General features: G+C 50.7%; 2 protein-coding genes across 3 annotated transcripts in view; one reads left to right on the top strand and one right to left on the bottom strand.

Annotated features, from left to right (window-relative positions):
• Window positions 1–8,105, bottom strand: part of SART3 (spliceosome associated factor 3, U4/U6 recycling protein) — a 41,103-nt gene extending 32,998 nt beyond the window's left edge. For both annotated transcript variants that reach the window (XM_027566484.1, XM_027566483.1), the window contains exon 1: window positions 7,774–8,105. In XM_027566484.1, coding sequence (XP_027422285.1) covers window positions 7,774–8,085 — 312 coding nt within the window. In that variant the 5' untranslated portion in view covers window positions 8,086–8,105. The remainder of the gene's footprint in view (window positions 1–7,773) is intronic.
• Window positions 8,106–9,423: 1,318 nt separating this feature from the next.
• On the top strand, window positions 9,424–15,558 carry ISCU (iron-sulfur cluster assembly enzyme). Its single transcript, XM_027566487.1, has 5 exons — window positions 9,424–9,595; window positions 11,060–11,173; window positions 11,977–12,087; window positions 13,514–13,592; window positions 15,010–15,558. The coding sequence occupies exons 1-5, from the start codon at window positions 9,482–9,484 to the stop codon at window positions 15,093–15,095; spliced, it is 504 nt and encodes a 167-aa protein (XP_027422288.1). The 5' UTR covers window positions 9,424–9,481; the 3' UTR covers window positions 15,096–15,558.
• Window positions 15,559–16,082: the final 524 nt, after the last annotated feature.

Below are 16,082 nucleotides of genomic sequence, written 5' to 3' on the forward strand. Positions count from 1 at the left end.
TTGTTTTCCTCTATTTCTCTGCATTGATTGCTGAGGAAGGCTTTCTTATCTCCTCTTGCTATTCTTTGATAATATATCAATAATTACCTTTAAAGGACCTGGTCTAAACACGCTAATTAAAAGGCAGAGAATAGCAGAGTGAATAAAAACACAACCTACCTGAATGCTGATTACAAGAAACTCACTTCAAATTCAAGTAAAAGGATGGGGGGCTTCCCTGGTGGCTCAGTGGTAAAAAAAAAAAAAAAAAAAGTCCACCTGCCAATGCAGGAGACGTGACTTTGAGCCCTGACCCAGGAAGATCCCACACACTGCACAACCAAGCCCGTTGCTGAGCCTGTGCTCTAGAGCCCGGGCAGCCACAGCTGCTGAGTGCTCCTGCCGCAATTACTGAAACCCACGTGCCCCAGGGCCTGTGTCCACGACAAGAGAAGCCACCGCAATGAGAAGCCCACACACCACATTAGAGAGCAGCCTCCACTCACCACAACTGGAGAAAACCTGCAGAGCAACAAAGACCCAGCACAGCTAGAAATAAATAAGCAAATAAAAGTATACAAGGTAGAAGGATGGGGAAAGATCCAGCATGCGACAAACAAAAAGGAGCAGAAGTGGCTATATTAATATCACATAAAGTAGACGTTAGAGCAAAGAAAATGATCAGAGATAAAACAGGACATTACGTAATGATGAAAGGATCAACCCACCAGGAAGACAAAACAATCCCAAACGTGCAGGCACCGAACAACAGAATCTCAAAATAGAGAAAGCAAAAACTGATACAGCTAAAAGAAGACACAGACATAGCCACCATTACACTGGGAATCAGCAGCCCCCACTCAGAAACTAAAAGAACTATCAGATTATCAGCAAGGATATAAAAGAACTCAACAACACCGTTAACCAACATGATCTAATTGCTATATAAAGAACACCCTACCCAACAATAACAGAGTAACACAGTCTTCTCCAGTGCCCAAGGAACGTTCACTGGGACCATATCCTGGGCCATAAAACAAACCTCAACAAAGTTTTAAAACATTGAATCACACAGGGTATGTTTTCTGGTAAGAAGAGAAGCAAACTAGAAATCAATTACTGTAGGAATCAATCTCTCTAAACACTTGGAAATTAAGCAATAAAAAAAAATTTTTTTTTTCTTTGGCCACATCCTGCAGCACATGGGATCCTAGTTCCCGACCAGGGACTGAACTCGCAAACCCGGCACTGGAAGGCAGAATCTTAACCACTGGACTGCCGGGAAGTCCCAAGCAATACACTTCTAAATAATCTATCGATCAAGGAGGAAATCTCAAAGAAAATTTAAAATACACAGAACTGAATGAAAATGAAAACACAGCAAATCAAAATAAGTAGACTGCAGCTAGCACAGTGTGGAGAGGAAACTTACAGAACTAAAGCCAATGTACAAAAAGAATTACACACCATGACTAAGTGGGAGGCATTCCAGGTATACAAGGCAAGCTCAATCTGTAAAATTAAATCACTGTATTCCACTGTGTAACACAGTAAAAAACAAAATTCATGATAGCGATTAATACAGAAAACAAGCGTTCACAATAAACACTCTCAACCTTTGGCTCTGGAAAAGGCTGTCGTGCTCACACGAGCTCAGCTCCTGGTCGTGTCCGATTCTTTCAACCCCATGGACTGTACAGCCCACCAGGCTCCTCTGTCCATCGGGTTTGCTAGGCAAGAATTGTGTCTGCTGCTCTGGCAGAGATTCTTTACCACTGCACCGCCTAGAAAGCCCTGTAAAAGACTGTTAAGAGGCTGCAAAGACAAGCTATAGGCCGGGGGGTGGGGGGTGGGGGGTGGGTGTATAAACCAAGTATCTGACGAAGTTAACATCTAAAAGATATAACTCCAAACGAGTTAAAAAACAAACAATCCAAATAAAAACTGGCAAAAGACATGAACCAAAAATGTATATCCAGAGAAGACACAGATGGCCAGGGAGTGCACATGAGTAATGGTCAATGTCAGCAGCTGTACGGAATGCACAGACTGACACCGCAGCGAGCTGTCCTTACACACCTAGCAGCATGGCCGAAGGCGGACTTCCTGGCGGTCCAGTGATAAAAATCCACCTGCCAACGCAGGGGACACAGGCTGGACCCCTGGTCCAGGAAGACTCCACGTGCCGCGGGGCAACTGGGCCTGGCTACCACAACCACTGAAGCCTATACGCCTAGAGCCCGAGCTCCTCCAGTGAAGCCACCACAAGGACCCCACACACCACAGCTAGAGAGTGGCCCCCCTGCCGCAACGAGAGAAAGCAAGGGGTCCCAGCACGGCCAAGACTACATTTTTTTAAAGAAAGAAAAAAAACCAGAAACATAACCAAGAGTGGCCAGAAGGGAAAACGGGGGCACCACCAAGTGCTTGAGAAGAGGTTAAAAAATACCAGTTGCCTTTAAAATTCAACATACAACTACTGTACCACCCAACAAGTGCACCCTTAGGCATTTTTCCAGAGCAGTAAAACCTGGGTTCACACAAACACCTGTATAGGACTGTGCATAACGGCTGTGCTTCTAACCCACATCCGGAAAGAAGTCAGAGGTCCTTCAATGGGTGAGTGGGTAAACGAACCATCGAACACCCACGCTGTGGAAAACTACTCAGCCATGAAAAGGAACAAACTAATATACACACACACCTTGGATGAATCTTGAGGGAACTGTGCTAAGTGAAAGCAGCTCCTCCCCAAAGGTTACATACTATATGACTCCACTTATGTAATATTCTTGAAGTAATAAAACTAGAGGAGTAGGGATCAGCTTAGTGGGCGTCAGAGGTTAGGCTGCGGCTCCATCCGGGTTGCAAGAGGGGCCTGAGGTGGCAGAGCCCATCCGTGTAATGACGCTGGCAATGTTAACACGAGGGCTGGGAAACTGCACTCCGGTGTACCACTGGGGGAACCCGGATAAAGGGCACACAGGAGCTGTCTATATTATTTATTGGAACTGCAAGGAAACCTACAATTACCTCAAAACGAAGTTTCATTTTTTAAAAACAGCTTTCAAATGAGTTAGGGTATGAGTTACATTAGGTCTATACACCAAAGGACTTCCTTGATGGTCCAGCGGCAGAGACTGCGCTCCCAATGCAGGGGGCTCAGGTGTGACCCCTGGTCAGGGAACTAGATCCCACATGCCTCAACTAAGACCCAGGGCAGCCAGATAAATAATTAAAAAAAAAGTCTGGGGACTTCCCTGGTGGTTCAGTGGTTAAGAATCTGCCTGCCAATGCAGGGGACACGGGTGTGATCCCTGGTCCAGGAAGGTACCACACACGGAGGGGCAACTAAACCCACGCACCACAACCACTGAGCCCACAATCTGCAACAAAAAAGCCACCGCAGGAAGGCCGTGCACCGCAACCAGAGAGCAGTTCCCGCAACCAGAGAAGAGCTGCTCGCAGCAACGAAGACCCAGCACAGCCAGATAAGTAAGTATTTTTAAAAGTCTACACCCTGAGACTAGGTTAGTATCTTCTCTTCCAACATCTGCCACATTTCAGCAATAAATATTTCACTCTCCAGAGATGACAGATGAATGATAATTCATTCAACTAACACTGCCATCTGACAATACACTCTTAGTAATCCAGACACTAGCTGCTGCATTAACCTGCACAGAAGAGGCTCTGTCTCAGCAGATGATGAGTGAGACCGTGGAACAGACACAGGACAAACCGGCCAACAGAACACTGGAGTGCCAGAAACAGACCCCCGCACACAGAAAGCGCATCACAGAGGGACACTGGGGCAGCCACCGAAACGGGTTCACGACCCATGACCATGAGCCCAGTGTGAACGATACTGGCTCTCACACAGCTTCAAGAGCGGCAGTTTATCAGTAACAGCGTTCCTTGTGCTAGTCTGTATTAAGGGGAAAACTGCAGGCAATTCAAATGCCAGAACAACGGAGAAGCTGTGTGCTACTCACACCCTGGTGTACTGAATACACAGCAGTCAAAACGGGTAACTAGAAGGAACGTGGCGGAACCTCAGAGACACCTCTGAGTGGAAAGCACTCCCAGATTACATACTGCATGATACGCTTTCTTAAAAGCTCAGAAACAAACAAAAATATCTGCTCAGGGCTGTAGACTTAGCAGATAAAATTATACACTTGAAAAGAGAAGGAAGCAGAAGTCCATCAGGTTCAAGAAAGCAGTCACCCGGGTTTGGGGGTGTGGGGCAGTGGTGAGCATCGAGGCAGGGCAGTGGGAACGGGAGCAGCCGTCTGGACAGGCAGCATCACTGAGGAAGCCTCCCTGAGCGTGAGCAGCAGAGCAAGGGTGTGCATCTCTTTACCACCCTTCACAATTTACAGACGTGAACTGATCTGTATACATCAAATTATACATAAACAGGGACTTGGTGGCCCAGTTGCTAAGCCTCCTCGCTCCGGGTGCAGGGGGCCCAGGTTCAACCCCTGCTCAGGGAACTGGACCTCAGAGGCGGGAACTAAAACGAAAGATGACACGGATCCTGCGTGCTGCCACTGAGATCCACACAACCAAATAAATAAATTACATGCAAACAGATAATAAAGAATCAACAACACATAAGCCCACGACCCATAATTTTTTAAAAAATCTTTAAGCAACTGCTCATGATTGATAAATCCTGGCAGGCTGAACCCACCCCATGATTACGTGACGGGCTGAAAAAGGTCAGAATGCGGTCAGGACACAAGTGTTCTAACGCCCCCCAGTTCTGTTTCCCTACCTAGACTGGAAGGCACTAGAGTGCACCTCTGGATCTCAAGTGGGCTCCCGTGACACAGCGATGTCTCAACATCAACATTCAAGCGTGTCAACAAGTAACAACAGTGAAAGAAAAGAAGATGGTGAGAGGCGCACTGTCCTCATGAAGGCGTAGGCATGGCTCTCCAGGTCACCCCATCACTCCAACTCACCTGGGTCTGAATGTGTTCTCTGAGCACGAAGGGGTGGGGAGTCCTGGGAGTAACATCTACGCAAGCCCTCCTGTGACCACCACAGGGAGGTCAGCATTGAAATGTACAAAATCCACCGAAGAAATGTCTCTAGGATGGTTTTCGTCTAAATTTCTGATTTTTAGGCCCAAATGATGAAGATACTGTATATGGAGAGGCACTCTGGGAGTATGTACTTTAATATACAAGGACATGCATTGTAGAGACCTTTCAGAGTTCAACCAGAGCTGACAAATGCGCACACGTGCCCATCTAGTCCCGTCTCAGAACATCGCCAAGGACAAAGGACACTTCAAAGAGAGAGGTGGCCTGGCCATCGTGCAAACGCTCTGCGACAGGTCTCCTCACGCCCTGACAGCACGGCCTGGACTGGACTGGGGAGGGCGGGACAGAGAGGTGACAGAGGCGCCTGGTGGGGACCACACTTGGCCCAATCACGGGAAGGGACCACAAGGTGCCGCTTCTAGTTTCAGCCACGACCACACACACAGTCGGACGTCTTCACTTCTGTTATCTGGACAGATTTCACAGCCGACTGCGAGCTTCCATAAAAACACTTGGGGTGAGAAGCGGAATTCAAACACGACAAGGCCGAGCACTTCGCGGGCCTCTCTGGAAGTTACTGACCATCACGCTCCACCAGGAGAGTCGTTACAGCAAGAACTAGAGGTTGGGATTAAGAGGACGTGGGAGGGAGTTTTGGAAACACTGGAAAAGTCCATTTCTGGACCCCAGGAAGAGGATAAAGCCAAAGGCTCTTCAGTTCACCATCACCTGCCGGATCCCATCCTGTGTGGTGGCCTGAGGTAGGGTTGGCAAGTACACACCACCAGTGGCAAGGAGACCTCTGCCCTGACCCGTCCTCCACTCTAGTAAGCAAAATACCCTCATCGAGGGTTTAATCCCTCCACTTCCGAGCCTCCCCTTCCCCTCAACAGGTAATTCTATTTCCCCGACTAAGCAAGCTAACGGCTCATTGAAAGGCCAAAGGCCAGAGCAACAGACTGCCACCAGGACAGAGTCACAGGCGGCCTGCCACCTCACATTACGCTGCAACTGCTGAACGAATAAGAGAATGGACTTTGGCACGCTTGTTTAGGAAAGGCAGAAACAGTAACCACCTGCCTACCCCTGGTTGGTTCAGATGGGATGACAAACGAGACAGATATACCGAGAGAAGATATAACTACTTCACAACTTAACAGGAACGTCACCACCAGAGAGGACATTATAAGGAATCTCACACCCAGCCAAGTTAACTGAGAAACCCAGGCTACCAACCCCACATCACTAAGTGATCTCATAGCCACTGTGGCATTCGGTCTACAGACAACCTTGAAAAGTTCAAATGCTTTTAGACCTGACTCAGACCAAAACATTTCATCAGTCCTTTTGAGTCTCCGGGTCCTCGTCTGTAAAACGAGATGGAGCTCCATCTCTTCCCCTCCAAGACTACTCCACTCTCTCCCCTCCCTGTCCTAGGACCCACCGTGTGGACCACATCCATGGGGGCTCTGGGTCCCAGGCTTCCAGCAGGATTTGCCCAGTAGGCCATGTGGCTTGTGAGGCAGAGGTAGGTCAGGGTACTTCTTGCCCACCCCACTCCCTGATGGGAACGGGGGCTACCTCCCTGGAACAAACGTCTCAACTCCTCTCAGGGGTCCTCTCCACGAACTATCTAGAAAACCAGTCACTCCATCACCTCTACAGGACTAAAGGTGGACACCTAAAGGTCCTGCTACTACTAGCCCTGGGGAACCAAACCTTTGCTCCTGACTTCCCTGCCCTAGACTCAGTAGCCTCTCCATTGCTGTGCTGTGCCCAGTCTTGTCCAACTCTTTGTGACCCCACGGACAGTAGCCTGCCACGCTCCTCTGTCCATAGGATTTCTCAGCCAAGAATACTGGAGTGGGTTGCCATTTCCTTCTCCAGGGGATCCTCCTGACCCAAGGATCGTCACCACTGAGCCACCTGGGAGGCCCGGTCTCTCTACGGACCTTTACTCCAAACTCTCCTGACTTGAATGTGCCACCTATTTCCTGCTGGGATCCTAGATTACATAGGACACACCACAACCTGTACCTCCTAAGGTTACAGATTAGAAATCACATAGCTACTATTGCCAGGCCCCGAGCCCTGATGACCGTTACAACTATTCTCTGGGCGGGAACCGTTTTGTCCCAGTTTACAGAGTGGAGGATGAGAGACGTTAAAATATCGGCCCCAGCGCACGCAGGTGTGGAAGAGCTACAACTGGGGCCTTAGCCTCCAGACGCTATTCCGTTTCTATTATCACCGTCACGGTCACTATTTTCCCTACCACGCCAGAGCTCCTTATCTTCGTCATTCCTACAGGCAAACAACTCTTCTTGGAGGAAAAGAATCTTATTTCTAGGCCTGGACACAGTTGACCGGTATGGCTAAGAGCGGGAGTTGCGGAGTCGATTCAAAGTTCAAAGCCTGACTCGCCACTTGCAGGAAGTGTAACGGTGAGCAAGAGAATTCCCTCCACCGGGAGCCTCAGGGTCCTCCCACAAAACGGGAAATACAGCAATTCCCTCGCCGGGTTCTGGCGAGGGTTCAATAGGATAACGCTTGCGAAGCACCTGGCGAGCAGTAAGCGCTCCGAGGACCGGAGACGCGCTGGGAAACTGAGGTTTGGAGGCCTTGGCGCTTTTTATTACCTCCGAGGACCGAGGAGGTGGGCTGGGGCCTGGGAACCCGAGGGAGAGAGCCCGCCGCCCCCGCCCACGCCCGCGCCCACGCCCACGCCCGCGCCCACCTGCTCCTCCAGCCGCTCTATCTCCAGCTGGTTCTTCTCCTCTTCGTCGTACCCCCACTCGTACTCCCCGGGGGAGCTCTCGGCCGAGGAAGCCATGGCGTACTCCTCATCTCCATCGCTCTCACTCACGCCTTCCTCCTGCTGGTCCCACTCTGGCCCCATGGTCTTGTACGTCGCGGCGGCCACGGCCCGCGGTAACACCTTCCTCCTCGCCCGAGCCGCCTTAGCCTCATCCTGCTCTCCCTCAGCCTCGGGCCCGGCCTTGGGCTCAGCCTCCGCTTCAGAAGCCGATGCTGCGGCCGCCGTCGCCATCTTGGACTTTCAGAGACTCCCGGGTCCTCACTTGGCCGCCAAAGACCCGCAGTAGTAGGAGCTGCCCGCGGCGCGCGCCTGGTCAAAATCCCGCTCGTCTGCCACCTGAAGAGAAACTATGCGCCTTGGATGACATGGAAATCTCTAGATACACGAGATTCATGTTATTTTATATACTTTCAGTAGCTCTTGTTCGGAAAAGAAAGCTCACCAACAGGGCATGCCTTCCGGCACAACGTCGGACAGCACTTGGGCCCTTAGGCAGGAAGTGGAAGCCATAGAGGCAACCACGGACTGAGCGTGATGGTTGTAGTTAAGGGTTTGGCGCCATCTTGAGAAGGTCAAAAATGATTCTTGGAATAAATACCTTACCACCTAGTCTGACCTGGCGCGTGATTCAGTCTCCCCAGCAACTGAGCCTCAAACGCGCAGAAAAGTCTTAAGTCCTCAGGGAAGGATCGATTGCACCATTAATGAGAATAACTCATTTCCCAGAGATTCCTTCTCTTTATTTAATGCCTGGCGCCTAGCACTTAAATACACGTGTGAGTTTTGATTTTTAGGATCATATTCTGCAAACCAGTATCAATAAATTACATTAATAAACATTTACTTAGAATCTCTTCATTGCTATATCTTGTGATTTAATCTGTACCACTTTGCTTTTTAATAGACATAAACATATACACTTTTTAAAATCAGAGCAACGTATTCTTGCCTTTAGTTAAGCTTCTCACTTTAGAGATAGAAAAGCCTTGATGGGTCTATTTATTGCCTTGCTCCCTCATTAGCAAGCTTAATCGTGTCGTTTTGGGTTGTTTTCCCAAAGCACCCTAAGTAGATACTCAACACAAGATTTGCTCAATGGATTTAGAACTGTCCTTGAATTAGTACAAAAAAGATCGAGGTTTACAAAGACGCTATCTTTCACCTAGGAGCACACAGCCAGTTAGGAGCAGAAACGAGATTCTAACTCAGGACTGTTCAAGTCAGAATCCCAACTGGGCCCCTCTGCGCAACCTAGGGCAAGTTACTAAACCGTTCTGATCCTCAAATTCCTAAACTGCAAAATAGAGCCAAGAAGGGTGGACTGATTGATCCTCTGCGCCGAATTAGGGGCGGGGGGGGGCTTTGTGAACGCAAAGCTGGGTCCCAGTTTCCAGCTCAAGGATCCTCAAGATTCAGAACCCAGCTAGGTGGACTAGCCCTCAAGCGATTTCAAACCTTGAGGCTCCGCGCCCCGGGAACAAAACGGGGACACGTGAACGCAGCGGGAAAGCGCAGGCGCAAGGTCGCCGGGACGTTAGAGGGTGCGCGCTCCCAGCTGGGAGCCGACTCGCGCACGCGCCCCTCCCCTCGGCCGCGCGCTCCACCTGCGCAAGCGCAAGCCCGCAAGATGGCGGCGGCTGGAGCGGGCCGTCTGAGGCGGTCGGCGTCGGCCCTGTTGCTCCGGGCCCCGCGCCTGCCCGCCCGGGAGCTCTCAGCTCCCGCTCGGCTCTATCACAAAAAGGTAAGAGCGGCCGGGGGGTCCGCACCGGGCGGGGCGGGGCGGGAGTGTGACGACTACCCAGAGAACTTAGGGGTCCTAGCGGAGGCCCAGCCTAGTGACCCTCCCGGCTCTGCGCGGCCCTGGAACCCCGACTGCAGCCCAGGGCCCTGGCCGCCCCCAACTCTGGATGGAGGGGCCTTCCTCTCAAGATGCCGCCTCGAGTGACTCCCTGGCTGCGCTGGGGCAACTAACCGCGCCTGAAACAAAAATGACAGCTCCGCTAGCCTAGCGGCAGCTGCCCTCAATCTGAAACATCCATCCAGCCTTTAAACCTCCCGACTGCCCAGGAAGCAGGGTCCTGCTCTGTCCGGGCTAGTCGGACACACAGCGGCCGAGTGACCTTGGGCAAGTCACTGCCCCGCGCTCGTCAGATGGGGTCTGGGCAGCGCCCCCGTACGCGAGACCATTGCCTGCGGAGTCCTGGGCAGGACGCTTGGCACAGGGAGGCCACTGAGGATTGATGTTAGTGTTGCAGGAGCTCAGAGCCTCCGAGTGGACATGGACGTGTAACCCACAGTCGTCACGTTTTTGTGTTTGTTTTGGCTTGGGGGTGGTGGGATGCTGTGAGTTAAGAGACAGGTTGGGTAGTCGGCAGCCACATGAGACGTCTCACTCGGGAACCGGTTAACTACAAAAAGAATGCGGTAAATCAACCCCGGGGCAGAAAGTCCAGATTGGATATTATCTTACAGATCCTTGGACTTGGAAGTCAAAATCCGTGGTCGGATAGGTCGGGGGAAGGGGACTGGAAGCTCGGAATACTTAACGACTAACTGGGAAACAAACGCAAGGTTTTTAAAGCCTCGCGTGTGCCAGTTTGAATAGATGTCTACTCTGTTCTGGCTTCCAAGCGTTTGCGCACAGACCTCACTCCCCGCGGACCCAGGGCTGTGTGTTGTTGACAGTACACGCGGAATGACCTGGCGCGCGCAGCCTTTCCGCCACCAGGGCGCGCTGCGGCACCGCGGATTTCGGGGCCCCGAAACACAGTCATGGTTACTATTTATCAGCGTACACAGATGGCCGTATTCCATAGCCTTGTTAGTCCCGTAACAGTCTCCTTGAGGCTTCTGGAAAGTCCTTCCCTTTCTGGACCATACATACGTATAGTTTTTTGAATAGTAATCATTCTTTTGAGAATGGATTTTGTTCCGAAATTACAAAAGTGCTGTTTGAGCCCAACTCTGTGACTTGGGTGGTTAGAGGTCAAGTAATTATTTGTGGTTCAAAACCCCACAGAATTAAGACATGATTTTGCTGATTTTTCTCCAGGATCCCCATATGTCTTAAATCCAGCCCAAGTGAAATTTGGTATTAGGTGATGGCCTGCCAGGTCCAGCTTGCTGACTTGAAGGAGCTTGTCATCAAAGTCGGGGAGATGAACAGCAAAAAAGAGTGACTGATTTGTCTTCACTCTCATTTCAGGTTGTTGATCATTATGAAAATCCCCGAAACGTGGGGTCCCTTGACAAGACATCTAAAAATGTTGGGACTGGATTGGTGGGGGCTCCAGCGTGTGGTGATGTCATGAAATTACAGGTATCCCTGGTTTCCATCTTTACTGGTGGTAACGGTTACCCCTTTGCTTGTACAGTGCTCTGTATTTGACAGAGCATTTACATGTCCGGCATTGCCTCTGGTCCCCATCTTGATTCCTGTGAGGTGGGATAAGTCAGTGTTACAAATGATTCCAACAGGGGCTGAATCCTAGTCCTCCTGGTAAACTGTGCTGACCCCTTCTGACAGAATAAACAGATCTCACGTTCATACTCACTGTATCAGTTAGCAATCCCCAGAGGGATAGGAAATGCAATAAATCAAACTCTGCCTGCCCCCACTTTGGAAGCGCCTGGCACTCTGGTAAACCATAGCTTTCTCCACATCTCCTTCGTCACCGTGGTGGGAAGCTGGCCAGACGGCTTCATGCCTATCTTGGAAAACAGAAACAAGACAGGAGGGAACGCGCTACATGCGGTTTGACGTCAAAGGAAAAAGCACTAACCGGTGGCCTTTACTGCCAACTCCCGCAGTGTTTTAAGATGCGCACTGGCCCAGCAGCTGGGAAGCCAGAAGTCAGGCTTGGGAGTGGGAGGAGACTGGGCAGGAGCCATACTTTTTGGCTAACCTTTGCCAGCGAGGCCCGTATAATTCTGTATAGTTGTTCCTGCTTGCAGCTTTTCATTGCTGAACTCTTTGAAACAGAGGGGCCTCCATAATCAAAGCCTAAACTTTTAAGTATGGAAAGCAGGACCAAAGCTCTTAGGAAGTGCCCTGTGGGCCTCCCTGAGTGCCAGGTTATGCAGGCAGCACCAGAAGCCTGCTAACTCCTGCCTCTTTTCTAGATTCAAGTGGATGAAAAGGGGAAGATCGTGGACGCCAGGTTTAAAACATTTGGCTGTGGTTCTGCCATCGCCTCTAGCTCGTTAGCCACCGAATGGGTAAAGGGGAAGACGGTAAGGCTCCTGAAAACTAGAACCTGCCTCTTGGTTAAGGGAAGGGTTTAAACAAACACTATAATTTTTTTCTAAATATTCCAAGGATTTTCTTTTTAATTTCGCTTACCCAGATTTTTATCAAATTCTTCTCCACATTGGGAATTATGGATAATCTTAACTTTTTTTAGTTTGGGGTTTTCTGTTGTTGTTGACCATTTTTATTTGTTTGAGGGTTTTGGTGATGTTTTAACTAAATCAAAAAAAGGTCCCCACCTACCCCTTGAACACAACAGAAGTGGAGAGAAATCTTTGGCTTTCTCCAAGGTCACAGATATTATCATTTCTTAGAAGTCTAAGTCTGCTAGGGGGTGGGTGTACCATGGTTTGTTTTGTTTATTCCTTCCCATCCAGTTTCAGGAAGGATTGCAGGTGGCTTACAAGGATTCATGAGATAACAGACTAGCCTTTCAAAAGTCCAGTCCTCGTTAAAACCTCTCAGTAAAGCCAGACTGTAAGTGCTCGTCCTTGCAGCCCCAACAGCCAAAGTTTAGCAAGCTGAGTCACGGAGGCCTGTGCCGGGCAGCTCTACAGCCAGGCCGCCTGCCAGGCCACGTGCCACCAGCCCCCTGTGACTCAGGGCCTCCTGGCCGGCAGGCTCCTCAGAGCCAGGAAGCAAAGACCTAGCTTGTGCTGGCCAATCTGTCCGGAATGATCCTCAGGGGAGGAGGGCATGAGGAGACAGGACACCTCAGAAAGTGGGGAGAGGGCCTTTCTCTGACCTTGAGAGCCTCCCATCTGAGTTTGCAGGAACAGAACTTGAAGCTTAATTCAGTTGAGTTAGCAGACTTGGAAGACTGGGAGACAGGCTGGGAAAATGCTTTCCTTAAGCCAGCAGGTCGTATTCCACAGAGGCCTGCCTCCTGCTCTGCCCTCGGCTTGAGACAAACTCCAGGCATCCTTTCAGTCCACCTGGAGGTGAAAAGTCCTCCTACAGGCAGGGGATGAGCCCCAAGGTCTCCTCCCAGGAGCTGTCTATGCTGCTGGCCCTGGCCCCGCCCACCTCCCTGACACCATCCAGCTCGTAGAATCGATGGACATCAGAGAAGCTCATAGTCACACAACCAACGCAGGAAATCACTGCCTTTCGGCAAACAGGTTCGAGGGGACTTCCTGGTGGTCAAGTGGTTAAGACTCGGTGCTTCCACTATAGGGAACGCAGGTTCAGTCCCTGGTTGGGAACTATGCTCCCTCGTGCCATTTGGCCAAGAAAAAAAAAGGCTGGAGTTTCTGGCCTCAAGCAGATCCCTCCGAGACTCCCCAGGCTCTGCTACTGGCTGAGACAGTGTCTCTGCAGGCCGGGCTCACCCCAGCCCAGCAATGTTTGCTCTTCAGTTCCACCAGACAGCATCACTAAAACTGCCCATCTGTCCTGTCTGCCTCTCAGGTGGAGGAAGCCTTGACCATCAAAAACACAGACATCGCCAAGGAGCTGTGCCTCCCGCCTGTGAAACTGCACTGCTCCAGTACGTGTCGCCTCCAGCATGCCAACAGGCTTGGACTGGGGGTGGGGGTGGTATTGGGGGTTTTCCATAATGGTATCCACGTGCATTTGGACAGGGGAATGGTGAGTCCTTTGGGGTCGTGGAATCCACCTTTATAACCTCTGAGGGTTAGAGCTCGGGTTGTCTTCACAGCCTCCAGAAGGTCGGGGCCCCAGGCGGGTGCTGTGGGTTGGGCATCATGCAGAGCTGGTCACAGCCTCACTTCTGACCTTTCGGAATATCCTCCAGTCGTGTCATCACCTCCCCCTCACAGAGCAGCAAATGAGGGCTCAGGTTCAAGCGGCCCAGCCTCACAGCTCCTCAGGGAAGGGCCAGAGTCTAAAGCCCAGACTTTTGATTCCGTATCTGTGCTGTTCCCACCCCACGGTGGTGAAGTTGGCACCAGTGAAGGAGAAAATGCGGCTTCCAACATAATCCCATCTGCCATGCGTTTTATCGTTTCCTTTCCAGAGGCCGTTACTCTCAGGGTCTGCATCTGTGTATATGGGATGACTCAGCCCAGCTGTGCAGTAGCCCCCTCTTCACTGTCCTGAGAGAAAGCCCAGATGCTGAAGGCTTTTACTTGGCTTTCCCGTTCAGTCTAAAGCCTTAAAAATCTCACCCTTCTAGGGGAAGGAGGGAATGAGACACAGTAGCCTTAACTAAGTGATGGAGGTTTACTGACCAAATTAGTTAAAAATCAGCAGAGAGCCAGGCCTCCTGCCAGGGCAGGACTCATAGGGCAAGACGTGTGTGCTGGGGCCGGGATGGAGGTCTGCTGAGACCCGAGTTCTTTCCACTTGAGCTGGAGTCTCAAATACCCAAGAATAAAGGCCGTAGCTTGTAAACATTTTCATGTGGTTTCAGAGAAACCCCTGCCTTTTCATCAGGCCTTCATGGGCGCCGGAACTTGAGCCATCACTCCAGCTCTCAATGTTTGTTTCCCCCAAAGCCTCCCTTTTAATACCGACTCCAAAATAAAAGCTGCCGAACTTGGGATCACTAGAGTGAGCCGGCAAATGCCATCCCACCCCCAGACTGCCGCGACCCAAGTTATGCCAGCCAACATCACCGACATCCACCGCGCTTTCCCGACTCCACGTGAGCAGCTGAGAACTAACATCTGTTGTGTCCTTTCCCCCCCGCCCCCGCAGTGCTCCAGACACTATGTATACAGCCCTCACCCTACCCCAGCGAGAGGCTGAGCTAACGTAGAATCCCAGGTTTGTGCCCCAAGTCTGTCCCCAGAGCCGCCCCAAGGGAGTGGCTCAGGAAACGGCCAGATGGCTCCTGACCCTGCACCCTGGTGAGGTGACTGTCAAGCCCGTCCCAGCACCACTGTCTCGGCTCTTAAAGATGTAGAAACTTACAGGCTGTGTTTTGTTCCGTTAACCTGCAGTGCTGGCTGAAGACGCCATCAAGGCCGCCCTGGCTGATTACAAACTGAAACAAGAACCCAAAACAGGAGAGGCCGAGAAGAAATGAACGCCTGGTGATGGATGCCTCAAAGGGCCCACAGGCTGCCAGCATCCCCAGCCACGCGGTCACATGGGTGTTCAGAAGCCCTCGCACTACAATAAAAGCGCTCTGAGATCACACAACCTTTGCTGCTCACGTTGCGAATCTAACTCAAGCAAAATACACAGCCTAGTTGTTCTGAACCCTGGGGTTTCCTGCAGCTCACTTTCATCGCCTTAACCTCGTGTGTGTCTGTACCTCGCGTGTGTCTATTTCGATTTATGTGTATGACCCCAAAACTGAAGTTAGTAGCGAAGTCTCAGGTTTGGGTAGTCGTGAAGTGCACAGTATCTAATTCTACCTGAATCTTTTGAGGGAAGATTACCAATAGAAAGCCTTGGTAAGATTATTTGGTAGGACCAAATAAAGTACACGTACTGTACATAAAACAGATTTTGCATCTATATAATAAAGCAATGTTGTAAGACGGTGTCTCTGGTAAGCCTTGTCACTGGGGCCCCTCCCTCCCTTCACAGGACTGCCTTCAGCCCCACGGGGTTCATTCGCAGATGCTAGATGGGGTGACGACCGAGGCTCCTCTCCAGGCAAGCTGGGTGGCAAAGACCACGCGTGGAGGTCTTCACAAAGCCGACATCAGTACTGTCTTCTGAAACAAGGGGGAGGGGAAAGGACATGGCCATCACTCTTCATTGTTCTTTACAAAATAACAGGTTGACAACTCAAAGTGACTCCAAGATTCTTTTTGTAACTTGCCTGGTTTCTGAAATCTGAGAAACTCTGGCTTGGACTCTACCCTAAAGCTATGGACCGAAAACAGATAGAGGCCTGAAGAATGAGCTTTAAATATCAGTTTCTAGGCCCAGGTTCTGCTCCAGGTCTGGCCAGGCAGTTCCAATATCTGACTTTGTTTTTAACTTTTTATTTAATGGAGTATGGCACCCCACTCCAGTACTCTTGCCTAGAAAATACCATGGATGGAGGAGCCTGGTGGGC

This window comes from Bos indicus x Bos taurus, chromosome 17, assembly GCF_003369695.1.
Source record: "Bos indicus x Bos taurus breed Angus x Brahman F1 hybrid chromosome 17, Bos_hybrid_MaternalHap_v2.0, whole genome shotgun sequence".
NCBI classification, from domain to species: domain Eukaryota; kingdom Metazoa; phylum Chordata; class Mammalia; order Artiodactyla; family Bovidae; genus Bos; species Bos indicus x Bos taurus.

What these genes read in the sequence shown, in the direction of transcription:
- ISCU (XM_027566487.1), top strand. Translation starts at nt 9,482, where the DNA reads ATGGCGGCGGCTGGAGCGGGCCGTCTGAGGCGGTCGGCGTCGGCCCTG. An exon ending in AATGGGTAAAGGGGAAGACG is followed by an intron (nt 12,088 to 13,513) that starts GTAAGGCTCCTG and finishes TCTGCCTCTCAG; the next exon opens with GTGGAGGAAGCCTTGACCAT. An exon ending in TGTGAAACTGCACTGCTCCA is followed by an intron (nt 13,593 to 15,009) that starts GTACGTGTCGCC and finishes GTTAACCTGCAG; the next exon opens with TGCTGGCTGAAGACGCCATC.